The 21,724-nt window shown below is 38.7% G+C and overlaps 1 protein-coding gene across 7 annotated transcripts in view; it reads left to right on the plus strand.

The window, feature by feature from the left end:
- Window positions 1-21,724, plus strand: part of AKAP7 (A-kinase anchoring protein 7) — a 141,569-nt gene that overhangs the window by 119,054 nt on the left and 791 nt on the right. For 4 of the 7 annotated variants that reach the window (XM_037894799.2, XM_037894796.2, XM_043542918.1 and 1 more), the window contains one exon: window positions 16,138-18,373. The exons of 1 other annotated variant lie outside the window; for it this stretch is intronic. In XM_037894799.2, the coding sequence (XP_037750727.1) occupies window positions 16,138-16,325 (188 nt within the window). In that variant the 3' untranslated portion in view covers window positions 16,326-18,373. Of the gene's footprint in view, window positions 1-16,137; window positions 18,374-21,724 lie in introns of those variants that run through there. 2 more of the 7 variants (XR_005224701.2, XM_037894798.2) reach the window with 2 other exon arrangements.

Consider the following 21,724-nt stretch of genomic DNA (forward strand, 5'->3'; position numbering starts at 1 on the left):
TCTATACACTGGGGAGGGGTGGCAGTATCTTCCAAGGACTGGACAACACTGGCCTGGATGGCTGAGTCAAAGCATCCCCTCAGCAGTCTCTACACACATGGAACACTGACTGTAAAGCTGTCCTCCCGTGTGGGAACATTAAGTGCGGGCAGCAATGGAAACACTGTGTGCCCTTCTTAGGGAAAAATCCCCTTGCAATGAAAAAGTTCTTACCAGAGCTGAAAAAGGTAATTTCTACTTTTCTGCACCAGCTTCAGTGAATCTGGTCCACTGATTCCTTTGGAAGTTAAATGCATTCAGCATATCAGAGAGTCACAGTCTCTATTCTAGATACAACTTACTTAGTGGATTGAAATAGCTATTAATTATTCCTGTTACCACTCTATTTATTCTATAGCCAAATGATCAATACAGTTATGCTTATTGCTGCCCCATAAAACAAAGTGATAGAGTTTTCATTGTCAGCTATATTCCAAGATACTAAAACATTTATCATGCTTAAATATCATGAGAATTATCCTAGTATCTTTAAGTCTGCACATCTTCTTCTGCAGTAAAAGTAAAACAATTAGTGTGCCTTACTTCTGGCTGGGAAAGGCACTAAGTAGCCTGATTATAGGTTTCTGTACTAAAATAAGTATAAATCTGTGTAACAGTTTGACACAGAGCAGATTTTTCAGCATTCTAGTCATGTTGTTAAAGCTGCAGTGGATAACTTAATGATGTCCTTTTTCATCCAACAAAGGGAGAGAGCAGATTAAAAATGGTTTGATTTATAACTGAAGGCTATTTGGTGGCCTATGAGAAGTGATTTAGCAGTTTCAGTCTTGTTTCCAGCGGACTAATCTCCACAAACACAGAAGTCACCACTGTTGCCATTGGTGGGCACATTTGTCAGGCTTATTGTTGAGGCCAGGGACTGAATGGGCAGATGGGAACTGTATTATTCGTTTAACCCTGTAGTTTCACCTGGTCAGAGAGGAGGCATGCTAGGGGGTGGTGGTCGGATACTTGTAGTGCCACTGTTAGTGTTGGTATAATTTTGGCAAATGGAAACAATAAAACAATCTTATCCAAGGAGAAATGAGACCATTTTTATAGAGATGAAGTTAGTATTTCAATACAATAAAAAAAGTTAAACTTTACATAAGTTTGTGACAGAATGGTGTATTGAATTATTTCTCTCCCATTATTCTACTTTGTACTCTCTGTTTGAAACACTACCAGGTTACTTTTTAGTATATTGTTACAATAGGCCAGTCAATCCATTTTGTACAATTGATGCATTAGAAAGGAGGCTACATGCAGGGGTTTCCAAGAGTTTTGTTAGCTGAGGGTTTTGTTCATTGATTTTACTAGGTATTTCACTCAAAGAACCATTTCAGTGAAAGGGCAGATTCAGAAAGAAGAATAGCTCATTGTGTAGATTTCTTCTTTGCTTCTCTTTGTTGGGTCTGCCTCTGTTCCTATTAAAGTCAGTGAAAAAACTCTTGTTGGCTTCAATAAGAACGGGATGGTGCTTTGTTAAGTTGTTTGTACCTCAGTTATAAATTGTCCATCACAGATAATTTCCTTATCCTAAATTACAGTAGATCCAAAACAGCACTGGGATTGCATCCAGAAGTGATACATGGGGCCTTTGGGATATTCAAGAAGGAAAAAGGAAAACTTGGGCAACTGCCTAATGATTGTTTCAGAATTACATGGCTGCTTCCAAGAGGTACATACTACCTCAGAATAGGAGCAAACCCTGAAACAACATAGTTCAAGCAGCTCTGGGTGTTTCTGAAGGCCAGCAGTTACAGAGGTATAATACAGCTGAAGAGAGCACTTAATAAGTCCTGACTGATGATATTTGGAAAAGAAAATGTTAAAAAAAGCATTTTAGCACAAACCACTGTATGGTGAATAATGCCTGACACAGGGCCACGTCTTTCAGTCCTTCGTCGTTGCCCTGGCAAAACTCCCAAAGTAGGTTAACTCTACTTCCAATTAGTTAGGTTTTGTAAACCTAAAAAATAGACAACAAATGTACAATAAAATACTTGAATTAAAAACTAAAATTACTTTTTAGACATAATATAGTGGAGAGTAGCTTTTTTCCTTCCTTAAGGGGAAAAAACTCCTTGCTAACTGTAGATCTCTGTCATTTGGGCCATAATTTAAACATTAATGATTCCTTGCAGTGTCTGTTAACAGCGTCAGGATTTCTTTTACCCACACATTTATTTCCATACTATAAAAATGGTACTTTTCTGTTAGTGATACAATCTCAGAAATCTCCAACATGTTTTATAGGTGTACTGTAAAATTTAATAACAATGTTACTGAACTTCATTTAGTGCTTGGAACATGTAGGAAAAGCAGCTTCAGCTGGAATATTTCACCAAAGCAAGTAAGCTACATTTTAAAATTCTGACTAAACTCACAAGTAAAACCCTGAAGCTGAGATGGAACGTCTGTGGTGAGACTCAAACGATGGTGGAATTGTCAGGCCAGACCTTCAGCTACCGTAAATTGGAATAGGTCTATTGAAGTCAATGGAACTGTGCTGATTTACACTAACAGAGTATCTGGTCAGTCAAGTGGCAAGGCTGCAGGGAGATGGATGAGAATATCAACTACCCTGTTTACTAGCACTACTTCTATAAATAGCAGCAGTGATATTGCTTCAGATGGGAGGCCAGTGTTTGTCAGGCTAGTCTGGCATCCTCTTTACAAATAAGATAGGATCTTCCAGGTAGGCATGGGGAGAGAAGGTTTGTTTGGAGTCAGACTGGCATTCTGCCACCTACTGCTCTGGCAAGAGCCTTCCAATATAGGTTTTTAAATCACGAAGAGAGCATATCTGAGATGAGACAAAGATAGATATTCATACTGTTTTCCTCCAGTAATTGTTGATTTGCTGAGATCCCAGATCCGCTCATACCTTCTCAGGTCTGCCCCAATTGCTGGAAGGGGAGGGGAAGGGAAGACATTTATGAAGACTAAACTTGCTTAAATAGAACTAATTTTTGGCAACTCAAAACCAGAGAATAACTTCAGTAACTGTTCTGTATTACTATTTAGAAAGGGGATAGTATTTTATTTAGATTTTAAAAATGGACTGACAAACACATGTACAAGCAAGACACTGGTGCTCATTATCAACATGATTTTATGTTCACACCAAACGTACTGCATATAGAAACTTTTTCTCTTTAAAGCTACTGATTCATTTATTAACTTGATTTAAATACAACCTTAATTATGTTAGTATTGTAACAAAAGCAAGACTAGGTGGGGAGGGGGCTATTATAATCTTAAAGAAATGTTGCTTGCTGTATTCCAATACACTGCTGAATAAAGAAAAATTTTAATATGATTTTGCTTATTCATTACCCCAAACTATAATCAGATGGTCTTAATTATCTCTAGTGGTGTCAGAGTCCTATTATATTCCCAGTGAATGCTCTAGACCGGTACCTTCTGGTCCTTATCCATCTGATAATGGGAATCGCCAGTCCTAGAACTTTGTTTTCACTTTGATATAACAGTAAGATGCATCTTTCTCAGGCCATTGGGGCACTTCCCATTTAGCTTCTAGCATTGTGCTAGAATACATTTCCATTTTCTTTAGGTTGTGTAAACTTCAATTGTTCTTTAGCTTATGTGAGATTTATATTAATAGCTTCTAGAGCAGTTCTTTTCCCTCAGAGATGACCCTTCACATGATCATATTAAGAAAAATTGTTACTTGCCAAATTCTTTGCCAATAAAAAGCTCAGAATATTTTAAGAAATGCTATTAAAATAAAATATGGATAAGTGAAAAAATGTGTAAAGTAAAAGACCAAAATAATAAAAGACCAAAATAAATAATAATAATTTGGACATTAGGACTCTATACGTTCTAGATGTGATCAAAGAAACTTAACCAACTGTACTCCCACAGAGAGAGGAGGGTCCAAAACCACATCTGTGGAGTCATCTGTTAATCCCATGTTTTTCGCATGTTCGGAAGGACATCTGTTGCAGTCTAGTGATCTATGTGGTTACAGAACTACCACCAAGAGACAGGAATTTCCAGACTGTCCAAAGGTCAAGCTTGCCTCCATTCAAAATAGACTGGACCATGCTATTGGGGTATGAAACCTGAGAACCCTTAAATTGCCTGGAGGATCTCCAGAGAGGTATCAAGTTGAGGAGCAAACTACATTTGTAACTTTATAAGTCCCAGAAAATGCCAAAGAAAGTGTGATCCTCCCAGGCCACCACAACATCAAGAAGGGCTGCAGTCCCTCCTTCGTCTAGGAAGGAGGAGACCAAAATTACCACAGTCTATGCCCGTCTGACCAAGTGCCAACAGAAACGCTGCTGGCCAGTGTAAAGTACCGACCAGAGATGGCAACACCTGCTCCACCCCGAACTGTAGTCCCAACTCTGATGCTCCAAAGACAAGCAAGCTAGAGAGTTAAGTTTTTTCTTTTTTATGTACCTTTTTCTGTTTGTAGTTTGGCAGGGATGCCAATCACCTGTATTCATGATTTTTCCTTTAACACTTTGTAATGAATGAGAGAGAGAGAGAAAATAGCCTATGTATCCAAGTTATAAACAAACCTTATTTTAAATCACTCCATGCTACCCTCAACTATAAAAGCATGCTTCCATAAAACTACTGTCTCAAAAGGGAGTTTGTGTTGTTAGTCACTTTGAATTGTAGTAGAGATAAATTAGTCAAAAAGAGTCACTCGTAGACGTCACCTCAAATGGCAACTTTGAAGGAGTCTTAAATACTGCTTTTCAGGGCTGAGAAATAAATTGTGCCTCCTTAGGCTTCTGGGGCTAGTATTATGTATTCTGAAAGTCTGCTCAGACAGGATTTCCACTGTCATTTGGTGCCATGCTCATGGAAGGACACTTGGGGCCAGATTCTCTGCCGGTACAATTCCACTGAAGTGTAAACAGTTGCATTCAATGTACTCAGTGTAGATATTCTGTAAATATAACCAGGACTCCCATATAAAAGAGCTAGTGGATTTCAGGAAGTCCTTTTATAGTGTAAAAATGTAATAAAAACAAGAGAAAACCAGAATTTCAGTGTGATCTGGAATTTCTAGTAGCTGGAACTCAGACTAACAATTACACTCTCAAATTTCATGTGTTTCTGCTGATCTGGCATTATCTTTAGGCCATTTTCTATCCCCTCTCAGGTCAATTGTAACGCGGCACAAAAACGAGAGGACAGAATATGGATTTTATCTACAGAGTACAGAAGTTTCCCCAGTTGAAAAAATAATAGCTGAACTAGAAGTAGTAATGGGGGAAAACACGATGGGATAAAAACAAAAAACGTAAGATACAAGTTTGCAATGAGGTAGAAGAATGAAAGGGCCAGTGTTATATTGCTGTGTATTCAAACACATTAAGATAGAGCAGGCTAGAGATATCTCCTTTAGATACAGCACTTACAAAATTCCTCCTGGAATATTATGTTCGGTTGTGGACAGTATTACAAAATGCTAATATGGAAGACGTTCAGAGAAGGAAGTTACATTTTGAAAAGCACCTAAGTGACTTTAGTAGCCTAAGTCTCATTGAAAGATATTGGGTTTTGAAAACATGGCTTGGGGTCTTTTGAAAATTTTACCCAAAAACTACAGAAGTGAGAAGGCAGCTGGAAGGATTGATTAAAAAGGAAAGATTAAAAGGGCTAACGAGATACATAGTGTGGTTAAGCAATGGCTAAGTCGTCACATGATAACCATCTATGTATGCGTACGTTGAGACTAGAAAATAATTTAGGATGCTATAGCATAGAATAGTATAACTATGAGCTGTGAGTAATGGGATGAGAGAAAGTGAATATTTAAGATGAATTTCAGGGAAAACTTCTTGTGAATGAGAGATATTGGATTGCGGTGTAGTTTCCCAAGGGAAATGGTAGAATTCCCACCCCTTGTAACATTATGGGGAGGATTTTCAAAGGGGCCAAGAGGAGGAGGTCTCATTGGGATTTGGATTCCTGACTTCCTTAATCACCTTCACAAATGCCAGCCTATATTATTTGCTAAGTGCTATACAGTGCGGAAGTTAAGACACAGTTGTTATCCTGAGGGGCATCTTAACCAGACAAAGGTCAGATAAGGTCACACCAAGAGATCCAGATTTATTAATTTACAAATATTCATGCCTTTGACTCCCCCCCGTCTTTAAATTTGGTTGGTGTTGGGGTTCTACTGACATGACTAAGTTTGTAGATCTGGCAGAGGAAGCATAGTTTCTTTAAAACAAGAAATGGAACATTTCAAACTGGACTGAACAAAGTAATAGAAAATATACTATGGGGAATTATTGACCACAATGAGATCAACTAAATGACCTAAAAGATATTTAGAATCCAGCTGACATCCCCTACTTGTTATAAACATTTAAAGATAGATTAGCATTTTGGACTTCAATTAGTTGATAATGTCCCTTTACATGGTTTTGGAGTGTGTCACAGAATCCCACCAAGGATTTCACTATAACAAGTCCTCTTTTTGACTAACAGTGTATTTTTCCTCTCACTCTGTAGCAATGACATAACATCCCTGTGTCAACATTTCGCCCTCCGTTGGCCTCTTCTGCAGAGATGTATGCTTACCCCTCTATTACTTCCTGGTTTGAGCCAGGGAGAGGAGCTTGATGTTTGAGTCTGGTCTAGCTCTGCCAGCACCCTATTCCAGACAACAGTCCTGACCCGGACCCGCGTCCCTGCTGTTTCAGAGTCTCCATCCCTCCTCAACTACTTCTCCTCCTAATGACCACCCAAGCCCTTAGGATATTAGCTAGTCCCATTGAAATCCACCTAGCCACTAGATTAGTTTCCTAAGGGTTAGAGAGGCAAGGTGGGTGAGGTAACAACACTGCATAAATGGCTAAGGGTTAACAGACTTAGACATGAGGCAAAGTATTTGTTTTCACTTGTGATTGTACATTTTTGCTAAAATTATGCCATGGTCTGTCATGCTGTTAAAATGCCATGATGTGAAACAGAATAAGTTTTTAAAGATGACATTTTCTTCAATTTTCCACTTTAATAGAAAACGCAAGCCTTGAACAAATACATACTACATGTCAGACATATTTTCCACAGTACTGTACAAACAGTGGCTGAAGAGAATCAGCAAATGAATAGCATCTTTCGTTCTCCAATTAAGCTATGACCATGAAGTCTAGCTATAGCAATCAAAATGAGTTTCTTCCCTGTTTCACCTTTACCCATCTACTTTTTACACAGCATACCACCTGAATTGGTTTGGCAGTTTCTTTCAATATGAGATGAAAGTTGTATTTTTGTAATTCAAGTTCCCATTCAGTGACATCATTTTTACAACTTCAAATGATTAAATCTGTGCTTAATTTGAGGTAGTTTTCTTGTTACAATGAAAATTATTTTTTTCATTGTTACATATTTTCAGACTATATTAAGCTTCTTATTTAATGGACTCACTACCACCTTGTTGTGACCCAATCAGTGTGCTGTATTCACCTGTTGGCTTCTGTTTTATAATTTGATTTTAAGAGTTTTGGGGTAGGGGACCATCTTGGTTTGTGTGCACAAGCACAATAGGGCCCTCATCCTTTGATGTGCTCAATGCAAATAAATAAGTAAAAGTATGGAATTTCAAAGTGATGCCTGTCATTTCATCCCCAACATTCCCCCTTTTAAAATTTCCCGTTACTTCAATCCTTATACAGGCACAACTCACATTTAAGACTGAGGAGAACAGATTACAGGATTAGACTTTATTTACCTAATGCAGGCATCTCAAAACAGTGAGTGAGTTTACTTGCCTTAAAGAGAGCACACCATAGGATCCCTGTATCCGTCCTCTTTTGAATGTTTTCATTTTTCTCCTCTCCTGGCCCAAGCAGAAGTAGGGGAATTTTTTTCACATGAAAAAATTTTATTTGACGGCAAAGGAAATTTTGGGATCAAATATGTTGTCACTTAGAGTGGAGGACAAAACAATCTGCTAATGCTTTTAGGGTCTAATCTTGTGCCCATTGAAGTTAATGGTAAAACTTCCACTGGTTTCAGTGGGACAAGTTCGTGGCACTATTCCCTAGCTCCTGACCTACAGAGTGGCTGAGAAAAATATACTCAAAAATCAGAGAGGGAGCGAGAAAGATAAAAACCAAAATAGAACTCTCTTACCTGATGGAAATTAGGGGTCAGATGCTCAGTTGGTGCCAATCAGCACGGCTCCACTGACAGGGTGGGTGGGAGGGGGGAAGGAGTGCTACATCGATTTACATCAGCTGGTAATTTAGCTCTAGATTTGTAAATGTTGATTCAAAACAAAGTTAGTTTGGATTTTATTTATATAGTGCTGCAAGTCTACACACTGCTATAACAAAACTGCTAGGACACTAAAGATGAAGGGATAGATTTTGGAGATACTGTCGACAAAGAAATGACAGGATTTAGTGCATTCATGGGTGCGTGGAGAAGGAAAGAAAGGAGTCAAATGAGCAGGACTGTGAGTTGGGGGTGGTGGGCAGGGTAGAGATGGTCTAGTCATCAAGAGTGTCAGAGAATGGATACAGCTTTATAAGCTTGGTGAGACTTTATGCTGCAAAAGAAGTGTAATTTATAGAGAAAAGAATCTTGATTATGTTTGGATGAGAAATGGTTTGAGGATTATTTGATTGAGCTAGGAATAATGTGAGTAGTAAGGACCATTGATTCAAACATAGAATCCTGATTTCTAAAAATAAATCTATCCTCTCCTGGAAACTAATAATAATAATTTTATTTATTAAATACCTATTCATGAACTGATGCCGTGGGCACTGTTTCATGCTAGAAATACATGAAAAACAAGAACAAATCTGTGTTGCCCTCGAGTTTCTTCTTCTTTCATTGTAGACTGTGGCTGCTGCAAAGGACAGTATTGCATTAAAATTAGTTTTAGAAAGAAGTGGTCACATTTTATTTTTCCTTTCCACAGATTTCATAAAATGCTCTCTCTTTACATTATGTTCTGTTGAACTCAGTTATGATGTTTATGTTCCATTAGGCATAGGGGCTAATTTAGTTTAATCAAAGACATGTAATACACTGAAAACACTTGGCAGACTATGATTTTTTTGTTTTTATTTTTCATAATTAATTTGCCTTTTTGCAGTCTTTTGTGGGCATGCTCTTGTGTAGCAATTATATTTCTTTCTATAAACTGATTTTGGGGAGGTACTGATTTTTATCTTCCCTTAAAAGTCCAAGCAGCCTATAGCTGTATTTCACAGTTCAGATCTTCTGTAACTAGAATAATTATATGAAAACGCCTGACAATTAAAATTTGGCTCTCTCCCCATATTTTACAAATATATTGCACACGCTGGGGAAAGAGTGTGAAAGCATACTTGATATGGATACATCTGGAGAAGTCAGATTCTGAGTTCAAGAGAAGCAATGATTCAGAACAATGAAGCTTTAACTCTCGTTAGGGTTGCCAACTTAGTCAGGCTAAACCTGAGTCGCTCATACAGTGGTAGGATTGCAAGCCTTGTTGCACTGACGAGCAAGAAGAATCCCTGCCCCAGAGAACTTAAAGTATAAATAGACAAGATAGAGAGAGGGTGGGAGAGAAAGGGAGTATAGTTATCCCCCATTTACAAAAGGAGAACAGGAGTAAAGCCAGAGTAAGTGACTTGCCCAGGGTCATATATGAAGCCTGTGGCAGAGCTGGGAACTGAATCCATATCTCCTGCATCTCAGTCTAGTGCCTTAACTACAACACAATCATTCCTGCCTGAAATTAGCCAATAGCCTCGCCTGTGCGAAACTAAGACCTTATGCTGAGCCACATGCCCCTATGAAATCATGAAAGGATTGGTCTCCCTGGGATGAGAGAATCAGTGGAAGGCAGGTGCTTCACTCTCACTCTCCTCCTGGCTGCTGGAAGAGAAGGGAGCTCACTTTCCACTCCCACCACTGCCAAGCTGGGGGGACTCTCCACTTTTGTCTCTGAGTGAGGAAGCGGGGCATGGAGCCAGGCTAGTGGGTCCATTTGTTTAGGGTTCCATTCTCCGTTATGCACAGTACACAAGCTTAAGCAGATATGAGACTGTTCCTGTGATTGCTGTGCCTGAGTATAGGGAGACAGTCACTGGCCTCTATGGTCTTCTGCCATCCTTCAGCCTATAGCATGGTGATTGTTTCCTCTCGGCGGAATTTTTATTGCATTGCTTCCTTGTGTTCGGCTCCACTTTAGGCAACGAGTGCCATTTCAAGCCACATTTAATGGAGAACTCTCTTGACTCGTAGACAGATCTCATTTAACAGGAAATGAGACAGGATATTTAACGGAGACCCAGATATATCAAGAGAATCCCACAATTGTCCTCTTTTCCCAAATCTAAGGACTCATATACCCCTGCCCTCACTGGGGGAGCGATTTAGCAGAACAGATTACACTTGGCTATTTATAGGCACAGTGAAATTTGTACAGGACTGGGAATCTCCTGTCTGAAGAGAACAACCTAATTTATACCAAATGCTTTTAGATTGCAAAATCTTTAGGAGAGGGATCATGGTTTCCTTTCTTCCATTGCCTAGCACATTGTGAGCACAACTAGAAACAAATACATAACTATCACAATAGTGTAATTCTGCTCCATCCTTCACAGCAAACTGTCACTGCTAAGCAAATCAGTTTTGGTCAGTTCATTAAGTGACCGCTCAAGACAGGTTTTGCTCTACATCCCCCTAATTAACAAGGAAACATTTAATGCAGAGCTGTCTGTATTTAGTTGCTGTGTATGCGCGCAAATGTATGTACATGTACAGTGGCTCTTCATTATCACTTCCTCAGCCTCACTAATTCATTCAGCCATGGCGTAGTCAGTCTATAGAATGTTACAATTGTATTTGCAGGTCTATGGGGCTAATCCAACACTCACTGCCGGAAATGGGAAGATGCCCATAGACTTCAGTGGATGTTGGAACAGGTCCTATATTCTGTAGGCATATAAAGTCTAATGTAGCTGAAACTGCATTTCTGTGGCACTTTGGGGACAAAGTAATAGAGCAGCTAGACAGGGGGATTCCACGTCTACCTGCATGTTGTAGATATGACATCTGCAGCAGGTAGGTCTCTACTGAGACTGTACTGGGAGACAGTCACTCACAAAGAGGACACAGCCATTGGATCTGTGAACATAATTAATCTGGATGGCCATAAGCCTGCCTAAATGGCAAACATTGGCCAACATTTGGCTTCTCTTGTCCCCCAGTGTATCCAACAGTAGTTTGGAGGCAGCAGTACTTATTGGGGCTGATGATTATTGGCCCCATACCATGTTGTATACAAGCAATGCCTTTTTATGATGGCTTTATTTGCTTTTTTCAGGATGGGGCCTATCTTGAGTCATTGTGATGTCTCAGAGTGTACTGTAGATCATTGATTAAATCAGGCAGGAGAGAGAGGCTAGCACTAAAACGGACACATTTATGTTTATGCATCAATAGCTGGGAAGTCAGTAACAAGACAAAGACAAGCCAAAAAATTAAATCATCATCAGGTGTTTCATAGGAATTTGTTAAGAGTTTTAAAAGCTTGCCTGAGTGACTGTGGGGTTTTATGTTTTTAAATATACAATTTGTAAAACAGTATTAGGTAATTGATTAGCTAATGGTGAGACATGGCTATGTTTTAGCAGCACAGCATTCCCCTGGGTGTTCACTATAAAACTTCCCTGTCATAACACAGGCCTTCCAACTGATTTTTTATTTTCCCATTTATAACCCCACAAATCAGTTTCAGTTTTCCCCAGGGTGGGCATCATTGGGCCATAATCAGAGATTCTCCGGTTATTGAAAGCAAGGCCAGAAACAGCATACCTATATCATGAGATTCTGGCACTTCAGTGGTCTTCCTGGAGCTTCTTATTGCTTATTTTAGATGTTGTAAGAAATTACAAAGCCTGCTTTTTATAGGATAGCTGTACTGGCAATACAAATAATACAATATCCCCAGCACGTACATATAAATGGATTGGTTATCTACACTGGAGCTGGATCCAAATTAAGTCCCCAGGTCTGAATTCTATGTCCCTCTTGGTCTCTGGAACAGGAGACACCAAACCTCCAAATCTGAACAACTCCATGCATGGCATTTCAAAATCCAGATTCAGATCTACCCTCCTTCTAATTTAAGCGAGTCCTGAATTAGCGTTTAGATCTGGCCCATTAAAGAGAGGTACAAGATGTGAACTCTGATCCAAACTTGGACCCTGCTTTGGGGATTTTTGTTCACATCCATAGCTAAGTACAGTAATAGCAACACTCTGGAGGAGACTAAATTTCATTTAAAAATGTTATGGGCATCTTAGAACAGTTGCTTTGGCTCTCGCAGGCAGAAAGTTCAAGCATTAATAAGAGCTCTGCTCAGCATGAATAAACTGAGAAACTCACGCAACATATCAATTTCGTGTAATCTTTTGGAAAATTGGAGACTTCTGGGATGAGCAAAATGAGGCGTTTATTTATTCATGTATTTAGTATTGATTTTGAACATGATGTGGGAGAAAAGAGTAGAAATGGTTTTCTCAAAATATGCATTTAGCGGCATGCCAGTGAGGCAACAGCACACTCCACCATAATAGGCCATGCAACGAGTTAGCATTGGCATGGCACAGCATAGGCAATAGGTATTGACTGAAATACAAGCATGTGACATGCTGTTACACAAGCTGACATTCAGGTCACAAAGACATAACCCCTTTCTTTGCATTTCTTAGAGCCCCGTTTGCAGTCTACACCATCCTGCTGCTGCACCCACCACGAGGGTTTATTTATTTGTATTCTGGTAGTGCCCACGTTGTACTAGGCACTATCTACTCAAAAAAGACGACTGTCCAGCCCCAGAGTGCTTACAAATATAAGAATTAGACGCGCAATATGTATGGGATGGGAGAAAAGGGATGTAGTCAAAACATGCACATTTTATACTTAAATACATTAATAACACCCAACTCCCCTTCAATCTTTCCTGTATTTGGCCATTTCTTGCTGATGTCATGGAAGAACGGGTTCTGGAGTAGCAATTAGACTAAAGGAAGACATACCTGCATGACTAATTAACTTGTAACATCCTCCAGGCACCCACACTGGTATAATTTAGGGACTGTAGGGATGTAAAAATTCACAACACTGATGAATACAGCTCCATGTGTTTGAGTTCTGTGTACCTAGAAGCCCCTCCCCATTCTCCAGTCCATAGCACTCGTTCAAGGCAAATTTACACTGAATTCACTTGTGCTGTTCACATGCAGAGAGATCTACACAAACTCAGGTTCCATGTAGATCTCCCCAGTGGTAAAAAAAGCACGTGGGAGGTAGGTGCTAGGATGTTGGTAAGTAGTGAATATGTCAGAGATAGAGAAAAGTAGAACTCTACTGTACATATGTAAACTATACGTTAAAAGAAAGTCATAAGTGTAGTCTTATTTTTCTTTTTCATATTTGAAGAAACTTCTTAAAATATATTTGTGAAGTTATTTGTATACAGTAAGATGTTGTGTTTTTATACATAAACACGTGAATTTATGAAATAACGCAGGAAATACTTGTGACAAGGGAATTCTGTCTATTCGTATAAAATCATATGCTGTAGTAAAAATGACATTTCTTAATAGGTTTAATGATTTCCTTCTAATGGCATCTAATGGCTTCCATGCCTGATCAACCATTTTCTGCATATTAACAGTGATGTAGGGCCACCTCCTCAGAACTGCTGAGCACCTACACTTCCCACTGACTTCACTGAGAGTTGCAGGTTCTCAGCAGTTCTTAGGATCAAAACCATAGCTCTTGAATCCAGCAATAATGTTACCCATCAGCTATCATGGGAAACTTCCTCTGAAAAGTGCAATTACCTGTTCTGTTTCCTTGTACTCTGTGCATGCATTAAAATAATGAAACAAACTGTATTTCTACTATCTTGTATTTTCATCAAGATTTTACTACCGCAGGGTAGAATACTATTCTTTTATGTCTGCAGTCACTCCATATCTGCTATCACACTTAAGTAAATTTACAGGTAAAGGAAACTAACAATTTTAGGTTTTGAATAGTAAAACAAAGTTTTTATGCTGAAAAACCACAGCAATATCTATCTCAGCAGATTTGTGTCACTAACTAGAATCTACATGGTACAGAATGTTCACTCCATAAAGGGTCATTAAAAAGCATAGCCCCTAAACATATATGCACACAGCATCACATTTACCGAGCAAAAACAAAATGTGCAAATTTGTGGGTGCAAATTAAGTGGTCAGTGAAAGTCACGCTCTAAAAGCCAAGTAGTGGATAAAGTCATACAGCAGTCACAATATGCAGGTCTGTCTTCCCTGGCTGGATGCAGCATTGTTGTAGCCATGGTTTTTTTGTTATTGTTTTTCCTGTCCTATGACTAGCTTCTTACTTTCATAGGCAATGTTGTTGTAGCTGTGTCGGTCACAGAATATTAGAGAGGCAGGGTGGGTGAGGTAATATCTTTAAGTGAACCAACTTCTGTTGGCGAGAGAGACAAGCTTTTGAGCTTACACAGAACTCTTCTTCAGGTTTGGGAAATTTACTCATAGGCACATCTACACTACAAAATGAAGTTGACTTAAGTCAACATACAGCCACTGTAGTAATTAAAACAGTGTTTCATGTCCACGCTATGCTCCTGTCAGCAGTGTGGGTCCTCACCAGGAGGGCTTCCATTGACTTAACTGTGTGGGGCATTGTGGGGCACTGATAGCTGGAGCCCCGCCTGCCCTGCATGGAGCTCACAAGTGGAGCCCCCACCCCCGGGCTCCAGCTGTAAGGCCCACGTGGGGTTGACAGCAACAGGCGATGTAAGTAATCTAGTGTCTACATGGACTCTGCGTCGCCCTAACTACATCAGCTTAAATGCTACGCCTCTCACAGAGGTGGACTTATTAAGTCAATGTAGTGAGCCTACTTACATCGGCAGGAGCACCATTATAGTATAGACACATACAGAGTTACCTGCCTTACGTTGACCTAACTCTGCAGTATAGACCAGTCCTCAAAGTATAACAGCTATGTAAAAGGTGGAACAGATTGTGTAGCATAAGTAATTAATGTATATTTTAAGGGACCATTCAAGGTGAAGTGGCCTGTTAAAACCCCTCCAGTGATAGGGGCAAAAGGAAGGGGGGAGCAGCTGGGGGGGGGAGGGGGAGTTGTTAAATAATCCATAAATCCAGTGTCTCTATTCAGTCCATGATTTTTAGTGTATAGCAAAATTATGAATTTAAGTTCCAAGGCGCCTCTTTTGAAAGTGTTGTGCAGGTGTCCTTTTGAGGACGAGCACAGATAAGTCAGATGTCGAGTAATCGCTTTGTGATGGCTTATTATGACGATCTATAACCTCCTAACCACCCACCCTCAGCTGCCCTGCCCATAACTGGACCCACCTTGTCTCTCTTACTTTTATAGGCAGATATTCATGAACAGACTACTGAATTTACATTAGCAGGGATTAGAGATTGTCAGAAATCAGGGAAAAAGTACAAAATATTTTTTCAGTTTTTTTGCATTTAAGTTAAAGTTTTCTGTCCAGCTGTAATAGGGTTGTTGTTGGGTTTTTTTTAGCCATAGGCCTCCTTTTTCCAATGAGGAACTCTTGGGATTAACTACAAACATCTGGGAGGCTATGCATTTTTAAAACAAAAAGATAACACAAATACAGTGTAACTAGATTCCAGAGTATTAGTAAATTGTAAATGAATTGTGACGGGTACTGTTTTAAATATTTGAATTTAAAATGTGCTTGCTAAGAAAAAAGATTTAAGCAGCTAATATTACTTCCAGCTTTCTGACTGAGGTGCTTTTATATTTATTAGTTTACAAAGTATATTACAATTTTAGATAAGAAATTGAATATTTGCAGTTTGGTAGATTTGTGTGTGGCTTCATGCATCATATTTGGCCCAAGTCTTGTAAAGTGGGTAAGTATTTCTTCAAATACAAGAATAAAACAGGTTAAAATCCAGCTGATAACCTAATATATAGACTTATGTTTCAGGCACTGTATCATGATGTGCTGTCTTTCCATGGCAATTAGTTCCTTCTCTTGTCTGTTATGGTATGTAGGTGAAAAGAATGGGGCAGAGCCAGATGATGCGGAATTGGTGAGCCTCAGCAAAAGGCTGGTGGAGAACGCAGTCCTCAAGGCTGTACAGCAGTATCTAGAAGAAACGCAAAACAAAAACAGACAGACTGATGGAAGCCCAGTGAAAACTGAGGAATCAGCTAGTGGCAATAAGAATGAAAAATTATAGTGATAACAGAAAGTGAGTGCTGTGAGAATGCCAAGGAAGCACAAATCTACCAAGAATAACCATCAAAACATGTCCCAGCTCCCTGTTCAGATCTGCTAAGTTGTGCTGGCTGACTTGCATTATGCTTTGTGAGTGTTCTTATCAGAAGTGTGTTCTGAATCGAGGGGCACTAACTAACAGTTTCCTGAAAAGCGTTTGGATTGCTGAAAAACTACTTAATGCTGGGAAAGATGATTGGGGAAAAAGAGACAAGATTTTGAAATAAAAAGATCGAACTTTCACAGGCTCTTAACTACAGAGAATCTCTTCATAGCTTTCAAAGAGGAACGGGACAGCCTCTTGCACTGAAATGAATGGCCATGGAACAAGGCCCTGCCATAAGTGAAAACAATGCGAGCTACAGTGTTTGGCAGAGCTGCATAACTGCTCACTTGATCTGCAGCAGAGAACTCCACATTGTGCCGCAAAGCTGAAAGCAGTCAATGCTAAGCTAAAAAAGTTACCAGTACAGATGTTTATCACAGATACTATTACACAGTAGGGAATATCATGGGAGTTTCTCTTGAATGTGACACTAAGAAGTGTTCTTCACTTTTCAGTAAAGTTTGTTCACATCAATTATATTTTTTGACAAAACACTACCTTTTTATATACAATAAACACGGGTGAAATTCTAAGTACTTAAAGAAAACACATGCCTGTTTTGATACATTAATGCCATACTTTAATATTTAGAAATGACATTAGTTATATGCAAAATGTATTGTATCATTCTTTTCCTCTAGGGAAGAGCCATGAATCAGATTTAATAAAGAAAGCCTTACACAGAGAATCGCTGGCCCTGTTATCCAAACTGAACAAGATAAAGGAGCTCTTATCAAATCCAGAGACCCGGATGAAAATTAACAGGGAACTGTTTGAAGACAGACATAAACAGCAGTAGTCACTGGGAAAGTCATGTTGACTCCACTCTCCAGCTATATGATTGTAAATAGCTATGGTGTAAAATCTCATACAGTTGTTTTATGAGGAAAAATATTGTTTTTGCAAATTTTCCATCTCTGTTTTTTTTATACAGCCAATATAAATGAAAGCCAATATAGTGTGTGATTTTGTTTTAAAATACATGCACAGAAAAGAACAGACTGTTTACTGATGAGTTACAGTAGCTCTCTAGATTAATTTTTGGATGGAAGGAAGGAAGGAAAAAGTTAAGGATGCAGGTCTATGTCATGATTCTGCCACAGAAACACTAATTTCTAAAGGTTCTGATCAAACACTGTGGCCATTCTAGAACACATACTCTCAAGTGATTTTTAAAATGTATAGCTGAAGAAGGCATTTTAGTGATTAGTCTTTTCTGTGTATGCTGGTATTTTGGGTTGGCACTGTTTCTTGTTTGTTTGTTAATCAGCACTTGAATACACATGTACACATGCTGAAATGTTGTTTCTGCTATTGTTTACATGCAAGCAAGAACATTTTAATCTCTCAAGGTATAATCCTGGCTCCACTGAGGTCAGTGGCAAAATTCCCATCAACTTCAGTGGAGCCAGGATTTCACCCTTATTATTTATTGTTCAAATAATCGTTGTTCAGAATATTTGCCTTGTCACTTCTGTGGAAACAAGATGCTTCTTGTTTTTATTTCTGTTATTTCCTCCATCTCTTTGTCCTCTGCTATGTGAAAAGGGGTCTGAACCTGTGTTACCTGTGCATTCAATACATCTACTGAGTTCAGTGGAAGTACTGGGTGCACAAAAATATATCTGCAGGATTGGGCCTAATATTTGCACTTTTTAAGCAATTGTGTAAAATTGCCTATAACTGTAAAATCGTCTACTTCATCATGCATTCTGTGATCAATATCAGATTTGTGCTGGTAGAACTGCAGTATAAATATTAAGGTTTTATTCATCAACTATGAAATTATATTGGTATTTTATCTCATGGATCAGTTCTTTTTTCTCAAATGATAAATGAGAGCGTATTCAAAAATGCATCTTATGTATTTGAGTCCATCTTCCTAATAAAAACATTTTCTCTTTGCACTGTGTCATCTTTCCCCTCAAATGGACTTAGATAAAATGAAGATGTACCTTTGAAGGTAACTGTAGCAGAGAGAATATTGAATCTGGATGCTGAACCCCTATAAATTAAGTCCTGAATCAGTATATTGGAAGAAAATGCCTACCAGTACATTACATTTTTAACAGCATTATATGATGTCCCATGTCAAAATTTAAAGGACAAGACACCAAACAACCCTGGAGATTAACCTTTGTGAAGTTTCTTTGCTACATTGTATACTAGGTGGGTTAGAAAGACGTACAATTTACTATGGGCCCAAATCCTAACCTCATTGAAATCAAGTGTTGACAGAGGGAGCAGTTCAGGATTGGGTCTTCTACATAGGTACTGGAACTAAGGGTGCTGCTACACTCCCAGGCTTGAAGTGGTTTCTATTATATACAGGGTTTACAGTTTGGTTCAATGGCTTTCAGCACCCCCACTATACAAATTGTTCCAACACCCCTGGTCCCATATATCCATCCACAATTCATTTGCAAAAGGAAAGAAAAGGAAAGAAAGGTCTAATTTGCCATCAGTATTGAAAATAAAAATCCCAGTTTTCAAAAGTGGGTGCATAAATTACACACACAGCAATACCCACTTTATGGGCCCAGAATATGGTTGGTTATCCCTTAGGCTAGCTAAAGACAGAAGGGAAAAATGGAGATTTACTTATTAGCACATGTGCTGGTTTAGCAATAGTATGCTATTCGTTACTGCATCAACAATTTATGTCTGTAGAGCAAAATAGACAAGAATAATCAGCCAGGCAATGAGATGCATAAACAAAGGAGCTATACTATGTCTGAACTGAGTTTAAGAAAAAAAAAAACCTACCATTTTTATTAGCTGTTTTATCCTCCTGAACAGTCTAATCCCAATAATTTTCAGCTAATTAGCAATGGTGACTAGTGTTGTTGTGTATTTATTACAAACTTTTCTTTCCTGCCAAAACACTTAGAAACGACTATTTCTATAATCCAAGTCCTATCTGGTGGTGCTAACCTGCCACTTTAGAGCCACAAGACTCTCTGCAGCCATACTGTTGTGGCCTTGTATAGGATTTGAATAAGGCATCGTGTGGCATGATATACTGTTGATATGATGCTTGCTCTGGTAAACATGGGCATAGAATCATAGAACTGGAAGGGACCTGAAGAGTCCAGCCCTCTGCACTCATGGTAGGTCTGGGACAAGTGTTTGTCTAACCTGCTCTTGAAAATCTCCAAATGATAGAGATTCCACAATCTCCCTCGGCAGTTCATTCCAGTGCTTAACTACTCTGACAGTTTAGGTTGGACATTAGGAAAAACTTCCAAACTGTCCTTGCTGCAACTTAAGCCCATTACTTCTTGTCCTATCGTCAGCAGCTAAGGAGAACATTTTTTCCTCCCTCCTCCTTGTAACCAGCTTTTATATACTTGAAAACTGTTATCTCCCCTCTCAGTCTTCTCTTCTTCAGACTAAACAAACTATAGCACCCCACTTGATACGCCTTTTCAGTTTGACTGTGAACCACTCATAACTACTCTCTGGGAACTTTATTTGAACTTGACTTGCAAGTAAATATAGTCTTTGCTCTAAATTTGCTACTCCTTTTTGCTAACTGGATGATGCACTATATATTTATATGTATTTTTAAGCAATTATATAGCTTAATTTGCATTTCTCCAGATTCTTAATTTTTACATTTATGTTAGAAAATGATGAACACCGTATTTCTTATTTACTAGATTATTTCCTCTCATTTGCGTCAAGTTAAATTTGGATGGAAACTGAAATTCAATTACAAATGAACAAAACCAGCATATTAAAATTGTTTTTATTAGTTAAATAAAAATTACTTTAAATGTGTTGGATGCTTAAGAAAAAAGTTTAATGAAACATATTTATTTAAAACTCACTGATTTATTAAACAAAGGAAGTATATCTGTAGTTAGTGATTTGAAGTGATTGTTTCTGGTCACCATGTCCTTCAAGATTTTAGAACTAGTAGATCTCATCCTCTCACACCTCAATTTTTATTCATAGATTGGAAGAGAAAAACAGACTTTACTACTTTTTAAACTCCCAATTGGTTTCTCAACTTTGAATTAATTAGCAATTGAAATTAAAAGGTGAATAAACTAAAATGAAGTAAACATTCTCTGGGCACCTGCAGAAGAGGCTACTACTTTCAGAGACTAGTTTAGCATTTCAACAAACTCTGGTTCCAGGTGCTCAGCAAGTGCCTTCCACTAGTTCAGTGGTTTGATTTTCTTTAAAACTTCAGTTGCAAAGATGAATAGCTTAAATATTATTTAATTTTTAGTGATTTTAATAGTATGATTATAGTAAGTTTAGTCCTTTTTGGTTATCAATTTCAAATAGGTTTATTTTTAAAAAGAAAAAAATAATTTTAAAAATCATTTTTTAAAATCAGTTTCTATTCTCTCCCCAATATGAAACAGTGTATTCATGCAATTCAATGTAAATCTAAAAGCTAACCTTAAATCTGAAAAAAGAAAAGGAGTACTTGTGGCACCTTAGAGACTAACCAATTTATTTGAGCGTAAGCTTTCGTGAGCTACAGCTCACTTCATACTGTGGAAAGTGTAGAAGATCTTATTATATACACACAAAAAGCATGAAACAATACCTCCTCCCACCCCACTCTCCTGCTGGTAATGGCTTATCTAAAGTGATCACTCTCCTTACAATGTGTATGATAATCAAGGTGGGCCATTTCCAGCACAAATCCAGGTTTTTTCACCTCCCCCCCTTTTCCCCCCCCACACACAAACTCACTCTCCTGCTGGTAATAGCTTATCCAACGTGACCACTCTCCTTACATTGTGTCCTTGCCTACAGACAGCCCCTCAACCTGAAGCAAATACTCACCAGCAACCACATACCACACAACAGAACCACTAACCCAGGAACCTATCCTTGCAACAAAGCCCCTTGCCAACTGTGCCCACATATCTATTCAGGGAACACCATCACAGGGCCTAATAACATCAGCCACACTATCAGAGGCTCGTTCACCTGCACATCCACCAATGTGATATATGCCATCATCTGCCAGCAATGCCCCTCTGCCATGTACATTGGTCAAACTGGACAGTCTCTACGTAAAAGAGTAAATGGACACAAATCAGATGTCAAGAATTATAACATTCATAAACCAGTCGGAGAACACTTCAATCTCTCTGGTCACGCGATTACAGACATGAAAGTCGCTATTTTACAACAAAAAAACTTCAAATCCAGACTCCAGCGAGAAACTGCTGAATTGGAATTCATTTGCAAATTGGATACAATTAACTTAGACTTGAATAGAGACT

This window comes from Chelonia mydas, chromosome 3 (genome assembly GCF_015237465.2).
Source record: "Chelonia mydas isolate rCheMyd1 chromosome 3, rCheMyd1.pri.v2, whole genome shotgun sequence".
In the NCBI taxonomy this organism is placed as follows: domain Eukaryota; kingdom Metazoa; phylum Chordata; order Testudines; family Cheloniidae; genus Chelonia; species Chelonia mydas.